Source organism: Eumetopias jubatus, unplaced genomic scaffold (genome assembly GCF_037043125.1).
Source record: "Eumetopias jubatus isolate StellerSeaLion01/CBP00866 unplaced genomic scaffold, mEumJub1_p1.0 scaffold_1, whole genome shotgun sequence".
Lineage (NCBI taxonomy): Eukaryota > Metazoa > Chordata > Mammalia > Carnivora > Otariidae > Eumetopias > Eumetopias jubatus.
Genome location: NW_028274807.1, coordinates 122227905 through 122249911, shown reverse-complemented (window position 1 = coordinate 122249911; position 22007 = coordinate 122227905). Strand labels below are relative to the sequence as shown.

General features: G+C 46.1%; 1 protein-coding gene across 1 annotated transcript in view; it reads right to left on the bottom strand.

Annotated features, from left to right (window-relative positions):
• Positions 1-21295, bottom strand: part of DZIP1L (DAZ interacting zinc finger protein 1 like) — a 31909-nt gene extending 10614 nt beyond the window's left edge. The window contains exons 1-9 of the mRNA XM_028099113.2: positions 20720-21295; positions 18241-18325; positions 15167-15288; positions 14316-14477; positions 11367-11495; positions 6946-7008; positions 5583-5723; positions 3257-3287; positions 2111-2164 (exon numbers count right to left, since the gene is read on the bottom strand). Of these exons, the coding sequence (XP_027954914.1) occupies positions 2111-2164; positions 3257-3287; positions 5583-5723; positions 6946-7008; positions 11367-11495; positions 14316-14477; positions 15167-15288; positions 18241-18325; positions 20720-21220 (1288 nt within the window). The 5' untranslated portion in view covers positions 21221-21295. The remainder of the gene's footprint in view (positions 1-2110; positions 2165-3256; positions 3288-5582; positions 5724-6945; positions 7009-11366; positions 11496-14315; positions 14478-15166; positions 15289-18240; positions 18326-20719) is intronic.
• Between the last annotated feature and the right edge of the window lie 712 nt (positions 21296-22007).

The following is a 22007-nucleotide window of genomic DNA, read 5'->3' as shown; positions in this document are numbered from 1 at the left end:
TTTATTTTTAAAACTCTCCACGTCTTCTAACAAACACCCAAGCCTGAGAACCAGTTGTTCGAGAGCAATGTGTGAGCCTCAAAGTGTGAGCCTCAGGATCAGCACCACCGGTAACTGACTAGAAATGCAGATTTTCAGATCCCACTCCAACCCTACTGAGTCAAACATCATGGATGTGGAGCCCAGCAATCTGTGTTTTAACAAGCCGCCCCCCCACCAGGTTGATTCTCCTCCATCACATCTACACTGGGGCATGAGCCCCAACCTTGGCTGCACATTGCAATCACCAGGAGCTTTAAATACTACTGATGCCTGGAACCCACCCCCTATATGTTCTGATTTAGGCCATGGGGGGCTGGTGTGGTCCTTGGAGAGTTACAAGCGACCTGGGTGATTCTTAATGTGCAGTCAGCTGCAGACAGCCACTGGTCTCACAATGGGTCTCCAACTTGAGCAAGAATCGGGATGCCCTGGAGAGTGCATGAAAACGTAGGCTGCTGGACCCAGCCCCAGAATTTCTGAGTCCGTTTATGTGGGATAGGGCTGAGAATTCGAAAACTTTCCTTTCTAACAAGTTCCCAAGTGATACTGCTCCTGCTGATCTGGGACTAGAAGAGGCAGGCAAGCACATGAAGAGGCCGAGCACTGTGTGACCAGTGTGGGAGACCTCCACTGGGTGTGACAAGACGGGACAGGTAGGGGTCAGCTGAAGCACCCTCCTCAGCCTCCTCCTCTCTAGGACTCGGCAGCCCCTGTTGGAGATTTCGGTTCATCCCCTCTACAGACCTCAACAGGTCCAGTAACGGGTTGTGTTACTCAGCAGATACCTTCCCCCCAAAAAGGTACATGCAACTCTTATTTTTACTGCTAAGTTCCAAGATTAAATGCCCAGGGTGGGGGTGGGGGAGTAGTAGAGGACTAGTTAAATAAATTTTGGTTCATCCATCCAATAGAATATTGTAAAGCCCTGAAAAAATAATGAAACAATTCTATGTAAAGGGATATAAAATGATTTCCCAAATAAGTTGTTAAGAAAATAAATAACCACGTACAGAGCAGTATGTATAGTATGATCTTATTTGGGGAAAAGGGGGGGAATGCAGAAACAAATGTGCTTATATCTGCACCAAATATCTTTGGAGAGATATATGAGAAACCATAGCAGTGCAATCTCTGGGTGGAAACTGGATAGCCCAACGGGAGAGAGACCTACTTCTCACTGTACACACACCCTTTTGCTTGCTTGCTCACTTGTTGGCTTGCTTTTTTTCCAAAAGCATAGATTACTGTCTCAGAAGTAAAGAAAAAAATGTTACATTAAAAAACAAAATACCATACCCCATGGTGAACTCTTTGGTGACACAATAGAACCCTTTCCTGGGTGCCATCTGTTGGGTCACTTTGGAATTGTCATATCATAACCTGGCTCCAGAGGGCAGGCCCTGGTCAGTGGGTCAGATGTGAGCGCTCCCTGATCTTTCCTGGGAGCTCCTTCTCCCCAGCTCCCCCAGGAGCTCCCCGCAGTTAGGGAACACTGCTATTTTTTTTTCACTTCTCCTTTGCATCCCCTTGAATTATCTGGTTGAGCTCTCTCTGCATATCAGACTCACCACTGAATGGACTGAATAAAAACAGGTGCCCAGTGCTGTGAAGAGGGAGCCGAGGCAGACCCCCGAGCGGCACTCCGGGCCTAAGGGCTCTGTGCTGCACGCTCACCATGCAGGATAAAACCGCGAGGGCCGCTTCGAGCCCGCACAGGGAGTCCTCACCCGCTGCTCTGGACAGTACCAGGGGAGAGGTGGTGGGACAGGCACAAGGGTCAGGCTGTGCATCAGACGCCGCTCCAAATCCTGCCTCTGCCCACCTGCTGGTTCTGTGACTCCGGGCAAGTCACTGACCCTCTCTGGGTTTCCCCATCAGTGATCCATCAGATCGCACGTTAGTGCCTGCGTGCAACACCCCCGGAACACACAAGGTGCTTGAGAAATATTCGTTTCATGTCCCTGCTTCCCTTCCTCCCAGCTTCCGGGGACCAGACAGTGAGGGAGAAACAAGCTAAACGATGAGGAGGACAAATCTGTGTCACCGGGGAAAGAGAGTCAGGCCTCACCTTCCTCAGAAGAGTCCTCTTCCATGTCCACAGCCTTTGGGCCCTTGCAGGTCCCTGAGGAGAGCCCAAAAGTTAGTGGCCCCAATGCCCCGGACCCCATCCCTGACTTGGAGGAAAGCACCGGACACCACGTGAGTGCCAGCCAGAAAGAGCAAGCCTTCCAGTCATTTCTGTACCAGGAGAGGCAGGATGGAGCCGTGGTCACAAGTGCAGACAGCAGGAGCCAGAAAGACCAGAGTTCACGGTCCAGCTTGCCCATCGCTGGCCGCACACATCACAGGGGCTGGGGGCCCGGAACCCCCCCAAAGCCCCAGTCTCCTCATCTAAAAAATGAGGATGGTAGTGCCCAGCCCACATTAAATAGTGGGGACGATGTAATGAGACAATGAACCTAAAGTGCTTGGCAAAGCGCATGGCACACATCCCAGCCCCAGCCCTCGGGACATTCGGGGCCCCAGGGATGGGGCCTATCTGACCTGCTTGCAAAGCTGGGAAAGAAACGTCTGACCTAGAGGCAGGGGATGGGGAGAGACATGGGGGTTTGGAAGAAAAGGCAGAAGGGTGGCTAAAGAGATAGGACAGAGGAAGTGGGCTGGAGTCGGAAGGGCCAGGTTCATAAGGGGCTGGCCAAGGTCCTCCAGACAGGGGCAGTCCCTATGGGTTACGGTCTCCCTTTAGATGCCGGCACATGCATCCATTAGACACCCACACACACAAACAGCACACAGCAGCACACGGAGATACCCCAGAGGAAGACAGCACATACTCTCAAACAGGCCACATTCACATAGATGTGCGGTCAACGTGCTACACACTGGGAGCAAGACATAAGTTGGTGGCTCGAACCACAGGCATGAGGAATTAGAAGCTGTTCATGAACCCCGCTCCATCAATCACTGCCCACGGGATCCTCACCCTTCCCCGGGTCTCCACCACCCCACGGAGAGGAGCAGGACAGGCAAGAATCCAGCCTGTCTGCCCCAGAAGCAGATTATCTTCTTGCCCTCCCTCACCTAGCCAGCGAGCCTGACACCCACGACCCATGAGCTGCTCTCACCGCTGCCCCCCTCATTCTACAAATTGACTGGTGGGGAACAGGAGAGAGAAGAGGCCAAGACTGTTAGAAAATACCCCATGAGAACTTACCCTCCTCCTTCCTGAGAGACATGGTCTGGATCTACAAGAATGTGGAACGGAGCAAGTCACAGGCAGCAGGGAACTCTGCTCTGCGCAGTGGGTCTGCCCAGCACCATAGAGAAGGGGCAGCCAGTGTTTCCGTGCGCACCGCCCCCCGCCGGGAACTAGAAGGAGCTCAGAGTATGCTGCCCCAACCCTCCAGCGCATCTCCTGCCATCCCTACGTGAGGGGGAAAGGCACCGAGGCTGAACGGCAGCAGCCGGGATGGCGCCGTGCTCCATTTTGCCACCATGGGGAGGCAAGAATGCCCGCTCTTCAGAGAGGGACTGTGACTTGAAGGGCAGGAGCCCCACACAAGTGCAGTGAGACACGCACACAGCAATACTACTGGTACACTTGGTGGACAACCAGGGTGAGGCGGGCTCCCTCCCACCATGTGGGCATCTGAGCTGAGGGCCCCCTGGGCAGAAGGAGGCATGAGCCGGGCAGTCACTAAACTGCTCAGCCCCCCTTTTCCAGAAGGTGCCTCTTCATCCTCCTTCCACACAGTTGCACGTGGGACAGCCACCTGTGACAATGTGACCCTGCGCCACAGCCGTAGCTGACTGTCTAGGTTGGGGAGAACTCTGAACTGGAAACATGTGAAGTCAAGAGCCAGGCAGCCAACTGGTTTTGGTTTTTCTGTTTATTTGTTTGCTTGTTTGTTTTGGCACATGGGACAGATATGACGTGAAAGCTGATCTTCAGAATAAAAGGAAAAAAATTGAAGCAAATCTAGAGAAAAGAACAGAGACACACAACAAAGGAAAACTCCTGACCACATTCATGTCTCTGGTTCCAGTTAATCCCAGACTCAGCTGCTCTCCTGCCTTGAACTCTCTGAGACGTCCTGTCTACCCTTACAACAAATTCCCTCTTCTGCTTGAGCTTGCATTGTTTTCTATTATCGACTGATGAATGACACATCCAGTGTCAATTTCCAACTACTTCCTCCTTTGCCCGCCTCTATTCTAGAGACTCTAAAACTAATTATGTGCTTTCTAACCTTCCTTGCAACTATGGTTGCCCATGTAATACAGCTTTGACCAATAAAATATAAGCAAAAGTCTTAGGAAGGGGCCTTTTCACCAACTTCTATTGTATATGGAGATGGTATGACAGCCATCTTGCAATTATGAGAGTCAAGCATGAGAACAAAAGTCAACCCACTGAAGATGGCAAAAAAGAAAAACTGAGTTTGGATTTCCAATGGCATGATTTTGCTGCTAAACCAAGGCCATCAACTGTCACCTCTTCTGATGTTACAATACAAATGAACCCCTATTAACCTATTCTAAATCCATGTATAGCCAATGGGTTCCTTAGCGAAATATTTGCAAACAAGAGTTCTGGGTAACAGAAGAAAGAAATCTCCAGACTGGACCTGAGGTGGCCAGAGCAGTGAAAGAGCTAAGTGCGGGGATGCCCAGTAAAAAGAAAAGCAGCAGGGGAGAGGGTCAGATATACTACCTGAGTGAAGTATGGCTGGGAGAAGAGAAAAGCACAAATAGCCGGGGTGCAGGAACAAGGAGACTGAACTAGATAGTGACAGGAGGGGCTCTGCTTGGGAAATCTGTGCAGAGGATGGTTTCAGAACCATGACAAGGCCCTGAGGCCACAGAAGGACCCCTCCTCTGATGGCAGAGACATCTCTCCCCTGACATGCAGCTCAGAAGGGGGAGTTGAGCCTGGACTAGGTAGAGAGTTATCAACATTAGGTGAAGGGGTCAGTTCTAGGAGAGAGGTGCTTCGTGAGTAGGTGACTTCTCATCATACTAGTTTGTCTGACAACCTCATCAGAGGCAGTTAATTTAGGAAAAGGGTATTGGCCAGCAAATTATGTCTGAGAACGCATGAAAAGAGCACAAGCTTTGCATTGCACTGCCTGGCCAGGGCTGAATCCTCCCCCCTGCCCCACCCCGGCTCTTACAGGGTGTGCTCTGTGGACTCCTCCGGCCTGTTCCATCATCTGTCACATGAAGATGGGGGGAAGCCAATGTCTGCCTTGAAGGGCAGTAGTGATGTTTAAATGAAGTAATAATCCAAGTATCAACCAGGTGCCGGCCCTTAGACAGTGTCTGGTGTTAGTGTGAACCTCGTAACACTGCCCCTCAGGACAACAGGGGCATCTTCAGCCTGGAAAGAGACAGGCTGCATCCTCATCATTCTTTTCTCTCTCTTTAGAGAGTCTCACTAATGAGACCACTGCCAGTGAGTCCCAGAGAATCAGAGGAGATCCTCACAGAGAAGAGGTCCAGGGGCCCCGAGGTCTGGCTGGGAAGAGGGACAGACCTACCATCTCCTCCTGGGAGGCGATGAGCCTGGCTTGTTCCTGGAGCTGGGCGCGGAGAGCACTGATCTGGCGCTGGGACTGGGCAGCTGCTTTCCTCTGATCCTGAGACAGGGAGGCCTGGAGCCTCTCGTTCTGCTCCTGCAGCTGGTGGGCACAGGAGACTCGGTCAAATGTCGCAGGGACCTCTGAGTGCCCAGTAGCTGCAGGGCCTGCACCTGTCGGCAAACCGCTGACAGCGGTTTTACCTGAAGCGGGGTAGGGGGTTTCCAGACCTGGGCAGGTGGCTTTCTAACAGGATGGACTACTTTCCAGTTTGGGGACATTTTCAAGCTGTGCTTGAGGGGAAGCAAGAATTGGATGCAGGCCCCTAAGATCAGGGTAAAAAGGGTCTCTGTCTAGCGTGACCACCCACTGAAGGACAGTCAGATAACCTGAGGCCATTCAAGAGTCATCAAACGGTGTTTTTAGGTAAAAACAAAAGGTGAAGAAGATATGGTCCCATGCTGTTGTAAGAGTAGAGAGAAAATGAGGCTGCTTCTATTTGCATAAAGAAACTCTAGGAAAATACACAGGAAAGCAGTACAAGTTGTCAGCCACGGGGTGGGTGTTGGGAGCAGGTGGATGGAGATGGGGGGAGAAGTGAACCCTAATATATTTTAGTACATTGTACTGAGTATGCCTTAACAGCTTTCTTCTGCTTTTGGAATAAATTAAACTCTATTTCCTATTTTAAGACGTTTCAAATAAAATAAAACCGTCAGATGGGAATTACTGGAAATGGGGGCGTCCATCACGCGCCGGCCTCTGATCTGAGCACTTTCATCTTCTGCGCTTTCTGCCAGCAGCACCCGGGGTTCTTGTTAATCAGCTTCCTCCTCAACTTGCTTCCTCCTCAGGGGCATTTTCAGAGAAGCTGTTTTGTCATCCTGAGGCCTGCTGCTCTCTGTTCCCTGGTCTCAGTATCGGAGACCCTCCATTTGGGCGCCCCCCGAAGGATGGCTGAGGCTTTCTCCCGGGTGGGGTGTCAAAGGGCCCAAACACGAAATGACCAGGCAATGCATCTGAGGTTTCCAGCACAGGTCTCCGTGGAGGGCCTGAAGGGGTCCCTGCTTAGGGGACCACACAGTAAAGCAGGTGTTGGGCTCAGAAGAAAAGGCCCGGAGGCCCCTACTCCTGGCTAGGGAGGCTACTGTCCACGCAACTGACCCCTTCTGTGGACTGACCAGGGTCAGCCGCCAGGAACACTATCAGCAACGAAATACCAGCCAACCAGTTTGAGGGGGGTAGTGGTGGAGGATGGGGATGCCGCGGGGTAAGAGGAGGTCTCAGGAAACCCAGCCCCCCCAGACCACCCGAGCGGAGTTACCTCTCGCTTCTGAGCTGCATGCTCTCCCTGAAGTTCCTTCATCTTTCTCTTCCATTCTGCTTTCTGAAAAAGATAAATGTTGTCAAACGGGCCTCTGGATATTAGAATATGTTATAAAGCTACAAGAATTAAAAAGTACTGGCTCATGATTAGGCAGAGTAGTGAAAAGAATAAAAAGCCCAGACAAAGATGGGGGTGGGAAATGGAATCTTAGTCTGGGGGAAATAGATTATTGACAACTAGAGTTCAAACAGGTGGTTAACTGCCTGGAAAAAAAATATATGAGCTTGAATCTTTATTTCATATCTTAAACCAAAATAAGTTTTAGGTGGGTCAAAGATGTAAACTTAAAAAAAGGAAGTGACATCAGTAAGATGGTGCCACTGGAGATTCCAGCTCTCAAACCACCCACAGATGAGGATTCCTTTATGGGAACCCAGGAATCCAGCTGAGAGTTCCTAGTACCTAAAAGGAGCAAACAAACAAACAAACAAAAAACAACAAAACCCCGAAAATAGATGTATTCCAGAGAAGTTTCACTTTATCTGCATCAGCTCTCTCCAAGGTGGCACAGCTCAGTGCCAAGAGAGACACCCCTCAGCCCACAGTTTTTCCCACGGAGGAAAGTGAGAGCGAGTGAGCACCTGCTGCCCCGACCTCACAGGATGCTGCCCAGGAGGCCCAATTCTGTCCCACCCCTCTCAGAACTGAGGGACAGGGCAGAGCAAATCAGCCTGTGCTGTTGGCACAGGGATCTCAACAACCAGCCACAGCTCCAACTGGCTGGTTTGTGGACACCAGAAGGTGTAAGATGAGAAGTATTTATATGCAACCAATATTAAGTTGTTATCAGCTTAAAATAGACTGCTGTAATATCAGATGATTTATGTAAGTCTCACACTAACCACAAAAAAACCTATAGCAGATATGCAGAAGATGAAGGAATCAAAGCATACCACTACAAAATAAAATCATCAGGGCGCCTGGGTGGCTCAGATGGTTAAGCATCTGCCTTCGGCTCAGGTCATGATCCCAGAGTCCTGGGATCGAGTCCCGCATCGGGCTCCCTGCTCCTTGGGAGCCTGCTTCTCCCTCTGCTTCTCTCTCTCTCTCTCTCCCCCCCTCCCTCTGTCTCTCATGAATAAATAAATAAAATCTTAAAAAAATAAAATAAAATAAAATAAAATCATCAAATCGAAAAGGAAGGCAGCAAGAGAGGAGGAAAGGAACAAAGTAACTACAAAACAGCCTGAAAATAATTAACAAAATGGCAATAAGTAAGTCCTTACTCACCATTAATTACTTTAAATTTAAATGGATTAAGTTCTCTAATGAAAAGACATAGAGTGACTGAACGGATTAGAAAAACAAGATCCAGCTACATGGTGCTTACAGGAGACTCACTTTAAGGCCACACATACGCTGAAACTGAAGGGATGGAAAAAGATATTTCATGCAAACTGTAACCAGGAGAACAGGGGTAGCTATACTTCTATCAGGCCACAAAGGCTTTAAGTAAAAAACTGTTACAAGAGACAAAGAAGGTCACTATATAATGATAAAGGGGTCAATTCATCAATGTAACAATTGTAAATATATAAGCATCCAAAATCAGAGCACCTAAATATAGAAAGCAAATATTAATACAACTGAAGGGAGAAATAGCGATACAGTAAGAGCATGGGACTTCAATGGCCCACTTTCAACAATGGATAGATCATCCAGACAGAAAACCAAAAGGGAACACTAGACTTGAACGTCACTATAGACGAAATGGACCAGATAGACGTATACAGAATATTCCATCCAAAAGGAAAACCCCCTATGGAATGGGAGAAAATCTTTTGCAAACCACATATCTGATAGGGGGTTCATATCCAAAATATAAGAAACTTCTACAGCTCGATAGAAAAAAAAAATTAATGGACAAAGGATCCGAATAGACATTTCCCCAAAGAAGGCCTACAACATCATTAATCAGCACAGAAATATAAATCAAACCACAATGAGATATCATCTCACACCTGTCAAGATGGTTATTATTAAAAAAAAAAACAAAACATAACAAGTGTTGGTGAGGATGTGAAGAAAAGGAGATCCTCATACACTGTTGGTGGGAATGTAAATTAGTGTAGTTATTATGAAAAACAGAGTGGAAATGCCTCAAAAAATTAAAAACAGACTTACTCATTTCCCCCAGATATCTCCCATGTATACATAAGATATATTTGTTAATAAACTTGTTTTTCTGTTATTAAAAAAAATTAAGGGGCACCTGGGTGGCTCAGTCAGTTAAGCATCTGACTCTTGGTTTCAGCTCAGGTCATGATCTCAGGGTCCTGGGATGAGCCCCACATCGGGCTCTACACTCAGCGTAGAGTCTGCTTGTCCCTCTCCTCCTGCCCCTTCCCTCTCTTACCCATGCCCTCTCTCTCTCTCCAATAAATAAATAAATAAATATGTAAAATCTTTTTTAAAAATCAAAAACAGAACTACAATATAATCCAAAACCCCACTTCGTGATATTGATCAAAAAAAAAAAAAAAACCTGAAATCAGGATCTCAAAGAGATACTCATCCTCCCATGTTCATTGCAGCATTATTCACAATAGCCAAAATAGGGAAACCTAATAATCCATTGAGTGATGAGTGGATAAAGCAAACATGGTACATACATACACTGGAATACTATTCAGCCTTAAAAAAGAAGGAAACCCTGCCTCAACATGAATGAACCTAGAGGACATTACGTTATGTGAAATAAGTCAGACAAGAAAGACAAACACTGTATGATCTCACTTACGTGTGGGATCTAAAATAGTCAAACTCATAGAAACAGAGAGAATGGTGGTTGCCAGGGGTTAAGATGGGGAGGTTATGGTCAAAGGGTACAAGGTTTGTTATGCATGATATATTGTACACTTAAAATTTGCTAAGAAGGTAGATCTTATGTTGTGTTACCACCACACACACACAAAGAAAATAATAATAATAATAATAATAATAATAAAGAGGGTGGGAGGAAACTTTGGGAGGTGATGGATATGACTGTGGCCTGATGGTTTCAAGGGTAAATACTTATCCCCGAACTCAATGAATCATGTACATCAAATATGTACAACTTTTTATACGCCAATCATACCGCAATAAAGAGGTACGTATGAATGAAGGAATAAATAAATAAGGCCATAAAGGCACTAAAAGGAAACACAAAAACATTTTCTTTTTAAACCTCAGAGTAGCCATAAACAAAAGATTGATAATTTGATCATTTTTACCACATAAACATTATTAATTTCGTATGGCCTAAGCCACGATCAACAAAATTGAAGGAACAATGTTGTGGGGTAAATAACCACAAGAACAGGGGCGCCTGGGTGGCTCAATCGGTTAAGCGTCTGCCTTCCGCTCAGGTCCCTGGGACTGAGCCCCGCATCTGGCCCCCTGCTCAGCGGGAAGCCTACTTCTCCCTCTGCCCTTCCCCCCTGCTCGTGCGCTCTCTCTCTCTCTCTCTCTGACAAATAAAGAAATAAAATATTTTTAAAAAATAAAATAAATAACCACAAGAACAAGAAAGAGTTGGGTTAAGTTCTATACGTCATAGAAACTCTCAAATTGGTAAGGAAATCCATAGAAAATGAGGCAAAGGATGAGAACAGAGGTCATAGAAAAAAAATTAGTTTTTCTTAATGTGAAACTTGTAAAACATCAAGCAGTAGAAACACTTTGCTGCTGTCAGTTAGACGTTAAGCTCTCTCTTAACAATCGTAGAGAGCAGAAACAGAAGCACAGCCTGATTGAGGGACCAGGCCCTTCCTTGTCATGGAGCGATCAGTGATGCAGACCATATGTAGCTGGACCGTCGTAACATTCGTCCAGTGCTGGCCAGAGCCACCGCCTGCCAGCTCAGGAGAGCAGACTCGGCTCCAGCCTCTCCAACTCCATATCCAAGGGCCTCACAGTGGCAGCATGAAATCGGCCAGGGTGGGAAATGTCATGCTACAGAAAACAGCAACTGCTACAGATTAAAGCTTTGTTAGGCCCAGAGAGTGATTGTTAGATATTTACCATCACCCACGAGACCCGCCCCAAATATCTTCAAACAGGAGACTATCACACTTGCTAAGAGTTGTTTTCAACTGGGTTGGAATCAAAATGAGGATAAACGTACCCAGTAAGGGACATAACTGTATGTGTTTTGGAAAGATCCCAGGCAAACCTGATGTTGCACCCACGTGTATCACCAGCCTCACGTGAGAACCCTAAGAATCCGATCCCATGCTTTCGTGCATTGGCAGAAGGTCTGCAAAGATAAAACCTGATGTCTTCCAACTTCCATAAAACCACAGAGCAAAACAGAGAAACTTTACTGAAAGCAACATGGCTGGCTGTGGGGAAATGGGCAAGAGCTATCAGCTCACCTGAATGTCCAACTTCTCCCTCAGGGCCCGGAGCTCCTGAGTCTTCCTGAGTCGCTCCTCAGACTCCTCATCTTGCAGTGACCCGAGATTGGACTCCACCACACTGTGGGACTGCAGCGCCTGCAGTTTCTGAAAAGCCAGGACACGGTCTTATTCAGATGAAGATCTAATCTTGATGTCATCTTTTATACCTTGAGCAACGTCAGAAGGGCATACCTTACCCCAAACTCCCGCTTGTCCTCGCCAGACATCTCCGTGCCTGCGCATACTCACACAAGTCTGCACTCCCCTCCATGAGGGTTCCCCTGAGAGCTCAGTGCTTACTCAGGAGAAGCAGGTGCCCCGTGGACGAACAGAATTCGAGAGCAGAATTTCAAGTGCACTGAAATCCGGCTGTACCCCAAACCCAGAGCTCGCCAGACATTTCTGCCCCCATTTCCTCCTCAGTCTCGAATAGGCTGAAGAGAATCAGACTCTTAGAGGCTTTGGGAGGGTCTCATGCACTCTGGACCATTCCCTGAGGACTCCCGTCCCTCCTCCCACCAAAAAATGCTGGCTGTCACCAAGACGGCATGCCTTTGCCTGGCTTGGAGTGGTGTCGCCAATACCTAGTGATTCCTGAGCTAGCAGTGTGTCATCTGAAGGAAAGGGCACAGAAAAGGGGATCCAAGAGGAGGGGTCTTGCCACCTATGGTTATATTTTTTTAAACATCTCACTGCTGCAGCCACAAAAGTAAATTATCTCCATCTCTATCACTACACAAAACCCATAAGCCCCCTATTAAAGCTTTAAAGAACTGCAAGTCCCTGAGTTTAACTTGTTATCTTTCTTGCTCAGCTTTAACTCTTCTCAACTGCTAAAGCAGTATTGGGTATAAATGTTAACCATTTCTAATTGAGTATTTTCATAGAGTCAAATGCTTTTTTAAGTGGATGCGCAACCCTCGGCTTCTGATGTGTCATTTCTGTCTTCACACTGATGCTCAGACAACCAGAGAGCAGGCTCTCTCGGCATTACAAACCTTCATGGCAATTTCCATTCAACTAGGGACTCCTTTGGCAGCTGGATTTACCCTACATCTTACCTAAGGTTCTTTCTGCAGCCAGGTAACTTGGCCAAAGTAAGCTCACAGGTTTTTGTATCAAAGGGAAAATTTTGAGGAGCAACATCTTCGAGAAGTATTTCCCTCTCACTGGCCCTCCTAACAGCAAGGGGAATCTTGTCTTATGTCATGAGATGGACGGGCTTACAGTGTTATTCACACTTATTGTAAATGAAATCTTATCTCTTTCTCCCCCAAATTAGGAAAAAAAGCTAACAAAATAATTATCCAAATACACTGAGAAGTGTGTATCCAGTTTGGTTCCTATAATAAAAGTAAAATATAAAATGTCACTTGAGAGGAGATGGGGGAGACATACAGACACAAAAACACAGCATAAGCAATCCTATAAAGGAAAGACCAAAAAAATGATGTTCCAGTTTAGGAAAATGGTGACCCAAGTTAAAAAGAAACCATGGATGGTAAGAATTATGTCCTCATTCACCAAAACTTAGAATTTCTGAACCAAAGTAAGCCTCCAACCTTTGCTGAGGAGGTTTCTGAACAACAAATCCAAATTCAAATCAGTATCTATCTATCAAATGTCTAGTCAGCTCGCACCATGTCAGGGGAGGAGTGGGAGTCGGCAGGGGTGTGGGCGAGCTCAGGAATGAGGAGCATGGAGCTGGTAAGAGCATGAGCTCCATGTGGTGGAGCAGCGTCTTGTCTCCCACATATCGTCCCTGACCACACTGCAGGAACATTTAGGGTGGGAGGGCTTGGGCCCCTATAGATAACCATACATGCACACACCCTGCAGCCTTCCCTATCCCTGGCTTCCCATCGCGGATTGAGATGATGGATCACCTAAGACTCCACTCATATCCCATGACAATCTCCTTCTGGAAAAGTTCTCCAGGTGTTTCTTTAGCAAAACGTAGAATGATTGTGAGAAATGCTACCAGCAGTTCATTTTCAAAAACAAGAGAAGATTCTCCTTGATGTTAGAAGGACCAACAAGAGCTAAATATATTCTGAAAATATTTCTCCTCCAAAACATTTTCCCTGGTATGGTTTTAGTCAGAGAGGTTTATACGAGAAGATACAGTCCAGGGATAATAACCTTTAATAAGGTTTTCCTGAATAACCTTGACAGTATACCCAGTAGAAAAGCAGAGGCTTTGAAGTTTAAAAAGTTAAGTTCAAATCCCAGGTCTACCCCTTAGTAGATGTGTGACCTTGAGCATGTTATGGGCCCTCAATGTCTTCCCCTGTAAAGGAGGAATGATAATAGTTTTCTTTTAAAGAACTTTAAAAAAGAAATAAGTAAACGAATAATGTACCTACTTTGAGAACGTTATGGTTGTTTTGTTGTTGTAAGGATTGAAAGTTATTGTAAATAAAGTGCCCCGCACAGAGGCTGGAAACCAGTAAATACAGTCAGTAAATCTTACTATTCCGTGTGATCTCCACAGACCCCAACAGAGCGCCTGGCAGGTAGGCAGCACTCAGCACATACTTGAAAAGTGCATTCATTTAAATTTTGCCTCATATCTTGTCCAGTGATGAAAGAAAGCCCTTTGCAAAAATAAAGATAATATCTAGGGAGTTCTTACTATATACCAGACAATGTTAAGTGCTGTCTGTGTGCTAATTTAACCCTTCCAGCAACCTATCTTACAGAAAAGAAACTGAGGCACAGGAAGGTTAAGTAACTCGCCTAAGGTCACACAGCCAATATGTGATAGAGCAGAGATTCGATCCCTGGCACTGGCCTCTGGTATCTGGCCTCAGTATATTAGCCCCCAGTGGCAGATGAAATAAAACTAGCACAAACTAAGAAATAAATATCGAGAATAAACAGTTTTTCAGCAAAAGAACTTTGAACGCCTTTTGTGTTGGGTACCTCTTCTAATGTAGAGTTGTGGTTGGCAACACTTTTAAATTCATCCCAAAATAATTTTTTTAGCTTGTCTATTTCCTCATATAGCTTGGCCTGCTCTTTTTCTTTCCATTCATCAAATTCTTTCTTAGCTTCTGTTTCCTTCTGACGGGTGATCTCTGCTTCCTGGAAAGAAAAGCAAGAACAATAGAATCATTAATTCCACATTATGGCAAATATTGACGAAGAAACTGCTGGGCTCCTTGTCTAGGCAAGTCACTGTGGAGACCCAAAGCATATTCGTCCCACAGTCCCCATTGTTTGGACATGGAGGGGGCCAAGTCTTATCTAAACTGTAAAGTCCCTTGAAGATAGGGACCCTGTCTTTTGTCCCTCTTTGTATTCATGGCAGAGCGGGCGCTCAGTAAATGGGTGCTGAGGAAATGAATGAAGAATGACTACATGAAGAAAGGGGTGAGGCAAGTTTACATACTTTCATTCTACAATTATCTACTAAGTACGTCCTCGAGACTGGACTTTGGAGTTTATCCAGTCTTTGTTCTCAAAAAAGCAAACCAGCAGGGTAGTGTAAGAAGTTAACATGCTGGTTCAAATGCCCTCACAGTGTGCTGAATAATGCAGGAGAGTGCAATTCTCGGCTCTACTTTTGGCCACACAGATCTGGAAAAATAAGTTGAATTTTCCTTCCCAGCCAACCTAAGATCATTTGCCACACCCAGGAAGATGCCACCCTGGCACTGACTCCCAGCTGCAGGAAACCAGCCAGACTTTCAGTCCTGTGGGAGACAGGTGCCTCATGGGTCTTCTCAGTAGTCCACGACTGGGTCTCCCCAGAGGTTCCTCTCCGGGCCCACCTGAAACTGCCGCTGCCTCTCCGCCTCCCTCTGGGCTTCCAGCTCCCCTTGGGTCCATTTTAGCTTGGCCCGCAGCTCTTCCAACACCTCCTCCACTGGTTGTTCCTGCTTCTTCTGCTTCCCTGTAGGGTCCATGCAAAGACAGCGTGGCCAGTTTCAGTGAAAACATGAATGAAGTGTGGTTCCTCGCCTATGCAATCAGCCACACCTCAGGCTGAGACCAGCTATGCCATTTCCATTGGACACTGACTGCGGGCAAGTGACATAACCTCCCCGACCCTCAGTTTCCTCAAGTTGGAAAATGGAGATAACAGCACCCAACTCAGACTGTTGTCTTGAAGGTGAAATGTGATAGTGCAAAATGCTTAGCATAATGCCTGGCCTGACAGCTCACTAAGCGTGAACTATTACTGTCACTGAAAATAACCATTTTGACAGTCCCGACACGCACAAATGTAAAGAAGAGATCGGTAGAGTTAACATAAGCAGAATACCAAACAGCACGTGCACAGTGATTATTAATACAAAGAACCTATCAATGGATCCTGACAGCCATCAGAGAGGAGTTTAACATAGTGAAAATAACTGTAGTTTTAAGTTCACTTTGTTCAGAAATACAGGATAGTAGTAAGTTTCAAATGGGAAAAAAAAAAGCAGCATGTATTATAAAGGAAACTTTCAGCCAAGGTTGCTGTAAGTGTATACTTTAACTTTTCTAAGATTAAAAAGAGAATGAATTATAAGAGAACATTCTAACTAAACCACATACTTACAAACCAAGAGTTACGGGTTAATGAAAAAGACACCAATTGTACTTGGACATTTGTTACTTTTTAAAGTACCTTTAGTGCCTATTAGACAGCACCATTATTAAAACCCGAAATGAGATATGGTTTTCCTCAGACTGGACTTTTTAGAAACAAGCAATTTTTAGATGCGGTAGAAATTAATTTGGGTTAATAATTTAGAAATTATTTGGGATATGAAAAAGGAGAGCAGGGGTATCCGAAAGGCCAGCTGCCTGAGAATAAAAAGATCATGAACATTAATTTAGCGAAAATTGCCCGAAGAACATATTTTCCTTCTCCTTCAGCACTTAACCTTAAGAAAATAATAAGGAATATGCACAAAGATTTACATACAAGAATGTAGACCAGGTGATTTGTAATAGGGAAATTTATGAGTAACCCATATAAAGTAGGAAGTAATTTAATTGTGAAATAAATTATGATAGCCACAGGATGGGATACTATTCAGCCATTAAAAATCATGTTTTCCAAGATGACTGAATAACACTGGAAATGTGATATATTAAGTGAAGATGAGCAACAGTCAAAACTGCATAGTATAGGACTATATACGTACACAGAAAAATAATGACAGAGAACACACCAAAATATTAACTAGGTGATATTGTCCATGGTTTTTATTTTCGCTTTTCTACCCTTCTGTATTTAAATTTTCCAGGTCAAGGGACACCTGGGTGGCTCAGTCCGTTAAGCGTCTGCCTTCAGCTCAGGTCATGATCCCAGGGTCCTAGGATCGAGTCCCGTGTCTGGTTCCTTGCTCAGTGGGGAGCCTGCTTCCCCCCTCTGCCTGCCACTCCCCCAGCTTGTGTTCTGTCTCTCTCTTTGGCATATAAATAAATAAAAAATCTTTTAAAAAAAATCAACAAACTTTTTTAAAAAATAAATTAATTAAAAAAATAAATTTTCCAGGTCAAAGGCATCTTTTCCAATTTTTTTATTGTGGTAAAATACACATAACATAAAATTTAGCATCTTAACCATTTTTAAATGTACAGTTTGATGGTATTAAATACATTCACAATTCATAATGTTGTACAACTATCACCAGCATCCACTTCCATAACTCTTTTCTTCTTATAAAACAAAAACTCTGTATGCTTTAAATAACTCCCCATGGACCCCCTCCCCCGGCCCCCAGCAACCATCACTCTACTTTCTGTTTCTATAAATTTGACTACTCTAGGTGCCTCATATAAGTGGAATCACACAGTATTTGTCCTTTTGAGACTCACTGATTTCATTTACCATAATATCTTCAAGGTTCATTCATGTTGTAACATGTTACAGAATTTCCTTTCTTTTTAAGGCTGAATCATATTCCCTTGCATGTATATACCACATTTTGTTTATGTATTCATCTGTCTACGGACATTTGGGTGCTTCCACATCTTAGCTACTGTGAATAATGCTGCTATGAACATCAGTATACAAATATCTCTTCAAAGACATGTCTTTTTATCAGAAAAATTCATTTAAGAAGTAGAAAATCTGTTTTTCTTTAGCAGCCTCCAATGCAGAACCAAGAAGAATTAGATATATAATAAATGCATAATAATTAGGTAAATGGTGCTGTTTTAAAACTCTAAGTCTGCTCTTTGAAAAGGAAATTTAAATGAAGAAAAATAAGAAAAAAGTTTTATTTAATGGGATTTTTATATTTATATGATTTATATTTTCATATTTATATTTATTTTATGTGTTAACAGCTATTTCTTATGAACCACAAATATGGATATAAAATATGCAAATCTCTTTATGTGGAAACATACAGCCTTGCTACTTGTTTTGGAATTTGAAATGGTAAAATTAAAGTGATTAAGTCATAATTAGCTCATGTACATACAAAAAGTCAAAGAACTGGTCTAACTGCTCCTTAACCCCATTTAAGCCCATTCATAGTTAGCATCAGAGAACAGCAGATTCATAGAAGGCTGGAAGGTAAGGACCCCTCAACGTCACAATCTGACTGCCCCATTCACAGCAAAGGCCACTGAGACTCAGAGGGGGTGCATTGACTGTGGTCACATAATAGGAAGGGACAAAGCTAACACTGAACTTACCTGTCTGACTCCCTTTTTCTCTACACACATGGCCAGAACCCTCCCAGCTCCACATGGGATGGATCCCCTGTGGTGGATGGTGGGATCATCCCCTCCTCTACTGGATGATGATGTCTGAGGGCAGCTGTGATGGTCTATGTGCCCCACACCCACTGAAAACCAGCCCAGACTCTTCCACGGTCCCAGGAGGGCCACCTGGACTCACCTCCTTCTGCCGCACCTGCATGCCGGCGCTGGATGTGGCCCCGGAGAAAGGTGGCATTCATGAATGTTTTGTCACACAGGTGGCACTGCACAGAAGGGAAACAGTGGTAAGTGCAGGATTACATCACCTGGCTCAACCTGGGGTTCTCCCAATATCAAAATCCCTATTTACGTGGGCTTTCGGGGCTGCTTCAGAAATGAAGAATTTGATCTGAACACTACCCGCGCCCTCGGGAGCTATGAGCACTACCTAGGTATTTGAGGATACTAAGGAATTTTTGTTGGTTTTTCAAGGCATGATGATGGTAGTGTTTATATTTAAAAGCGAGAGTCCTTGCCTTTTATAGATACATACTGAAATAGTTAGAGATAACACCATATGTCTAACACACTTCAAAAGTGATGTAGGCGAGGGGCAAGCAGGTAGGGGAACATGTCCAAAAACATTGGCCATGAGTTGATAACAATTGGGCTGAGTGGTGTACAAATGAAGGTTCATTACACTACTCTCTCTTTTGTACATGTTTAAAAATTTTCACAATACAAAGTAAAAAAAAAAAAAAAAGCCAATGTCCAGGGCCCACCCTAGGGTTGAGAACCACCAGAGCAGAGGAGAACAAATAATAGTATCTTTAATTCCGCTTCATTCTCCTCAAGCATTCAGACACTGCCAACCTATCATATCATCTTTTCACTGTAAAACCTCAAAACTTTTCCAACACAACTTTGCAGGCTGTTAATCCTACTCAATCAGACTAAGAGGGCAGATTATTTGCCATCTTTACACAAATGTGACAAAAATTGCCAGTTGTCCCCCCAAGACACATTTTCTCTCTTTCCTCAGTACCAAAACCCTGATTTTTAGCTGGTCATTAGGTTAATGAGAATAAACACTTTATGTGCCAGCCTCGCTTGCCAGGTGTGGCCATGTGACTAAATTCTGGCCAATGACATGTAAGCAGAAGTGACTTATGCAACTTCTAGAAGGTGTCATTAAAGAGTCATGATGAAAGTATAGTAGCCACTCCTTCTGCTGACAACAGAACCCCAGTTTTCTTCTGGGGAATCACTCTGCCCCTTACTTTCCATCCATGGGCTTTGGTCCATCCCCAGCTCCACGGTGGGACATGTGACCTAGACCAGTCACAACCCTGAATTCCTGGGGACCTGTGAATGGTTCCCAGATGGGTAGGAGACCCAAACACAGCCAAATACAGGACACGGTGAAAAACTGGCTGGGTTTCTGGGACCAAAGTAGGCCTTCTATGATGCCAGCCTTGAACTCGGGAAGGTCAGATACTGGCACTGTTGGCCCAACTTGCAACCACACAGACAGAATCTTTCTGAGAATGGAACCCACACTTGAGGAAGAGTTGCCAACAGCTACAGGGACAAACTAAATTCTGGTGCCCATAATCTGATTCCAAGGACAAGCCACACCTGAGTCCCACCGGATCTCTGGATTTTTCAGTTAAAGTAGCCAATAATTTCTTTACTGGCCTAAGCCAAGTTAAACTGCTGCTCTGGCATTTACAACTGAAAGGGTTCTGACCCTTTGTATCGTAATTAACATTGTCTCAATTACCATTAGATCCATTTACATTGTATCATATGATTCCTTCTGTCCCACCTACCGCCAAACTATGACTTTCTTGAACACCTGAGCCAGCATGACTTGTGCCTGCCTCCTCAGAGCCTGGCCCAGGACCTGGCCACCACGACAATTCATGAAAGTGCAGTGGTCCCCAGGCCACACTAGCCATGCAGATGTGAATGTCCAAACGCCGCTCTGGGTAATGAACTGTCACTTGGTTGAGTGATGGAATCACTTTTCGGGAATGGGCCTGGCAGTACCAGTCTCTTGCTACAGACTGATTCTACACACACATACAAACACACACCTCTTACACACGCCTTTTTACATCACACTGCTACATGCACACACAAACCCTTCAAACATACACACTCACGCCCTCCATAAATACACACACCCTTACACACATATATATCCTTCATTCATCACACACACACACACACACACCGTAAATATATCTTTAGGTGCACACTTCACACACATTACACACCACATACTCTACATACATACATACACATACCACACACGGATGTATGTTCCAAACATTCACATGGTAGACACACATATCCACACTGTCCTTAAACATGCACATCCTCCACACATTCACACCTGCACTCCCTCGACATGCACCCTCTCCATAAACACACACACACACATATGCACACATATCCTTCAGATACACACTTGCCACACACACACACACACACACACACACACACACACACACACACAGGAGAACTTGCTGAGACAGCTCTAACATCTGCTCCTCACCCCAGTAAGCATGGCCCACAGCAACCCGAGGCCCATCCCGGTGGTGGTGCCGCCCAGGTGGCCCGGTGACTGGGCCCACAGCCCTCCCCCTCCCCACCCTGCAGAGATTCCTCACCGCGTGGTAGCTGTGGGCCCCTGTCTGCAGGAGCAGCTGCTGCAAGGTGCCGATCATCTTGCGACGCCGGCGGCTCTCCTCTCTCACGCCCTTGAGCTCATCAGCCTGGCGACCCAGCTCTTGCTGGCCAAGCTGCTGCTGGCCCAGGCTGGCCTGCAGCCGGGCCTCCAGCTGGGCGATGTTGGCACTCAAGCAATCCTGGCAGTGCAGCAAGTACTCGATGATGAGCTGGGCCAAGCGCAGCACCTTGAGCAGCACCGGGTCCACGGGCTGCCCACAGCGGCTGCACGCCTCCCGGTCCAAATTGCAGAAGGTGACCCCAGTGATGTTCTCCTGCAGAGTGGCCACGTCCAGCTCCCGCGCCACGCGGTCCACGTCCAGGGCGCTAATGCGCCTCCAGTCCACGCTCTCAGAGCGAGGCTGGAACTTGAAGGTAGGGAGCGGGTAGGCCCCAAAGAGGGAGCCACTGAGGCCTTCAGCGGGGGTAGCCGGGGACTGCATGGGCGGAGGAAGCCTTGGACCGACCACGGAGGGAGGGTGCCACCAAGGCCACGGCAGCAGGCACAGGAGCTGAGAGAGGGCCTGGAAAATAAGGAGAGGGTCCAAGTTGAGCAAGACGCATCTGGCTGCACATACAGTACACCTGGCCAGTGGGAGCCTCAGTGGGGTGAGGGGAGGGGGCTGTGCAGCAGCTGTAGGACGCACGGGGTGCACTGACGCGGTGAGACCTGCAGAAGGCCAGGTGTGGGCTCTACAGTCGCACGGGTGTGGATTCAGATCACAGCCTCGGGCAAGTTCCTTCACATCCTTAAGCCTTCTGTGCATACTGGGAGATCACAGAGCCTACTTTTCAGGCTTGTGCTTAGGAATGAGGCAAGTGAAGCACCCAGCCTAGTATCTGGCACATAGGAGGTCCTCCTGCTAGGAATGAAGCAAGTGAATCCCCCCTCCTCTGTGCCCCGCGCGGAAGTCCACGGCGAGAGTCCCTGCCAGAGGTCTTTGTCAGAGGGACGGGTCAAATGTCTAAGTGGGTCCTTCTGCAACCCTATACTGACCTCAGGATAATGTCCAATAACTCGCCATGGGAGGCAGAGCCTCCTAACAACCACCACACCCCATCCTCTCCTCCTATCGTTACAAGATTATTGTGGACCAGGAGTCGGTTACTTTCCCCAGGTGCCCCAGCTGTAAAGTGTGATCACAGGACTATGCTTCCTCTGGTGGGATGTGAGTAAGATGATGGCCCCCACTGCCAGGGGCTGCTTAATAGAGCGGCCATGTCTCTGCA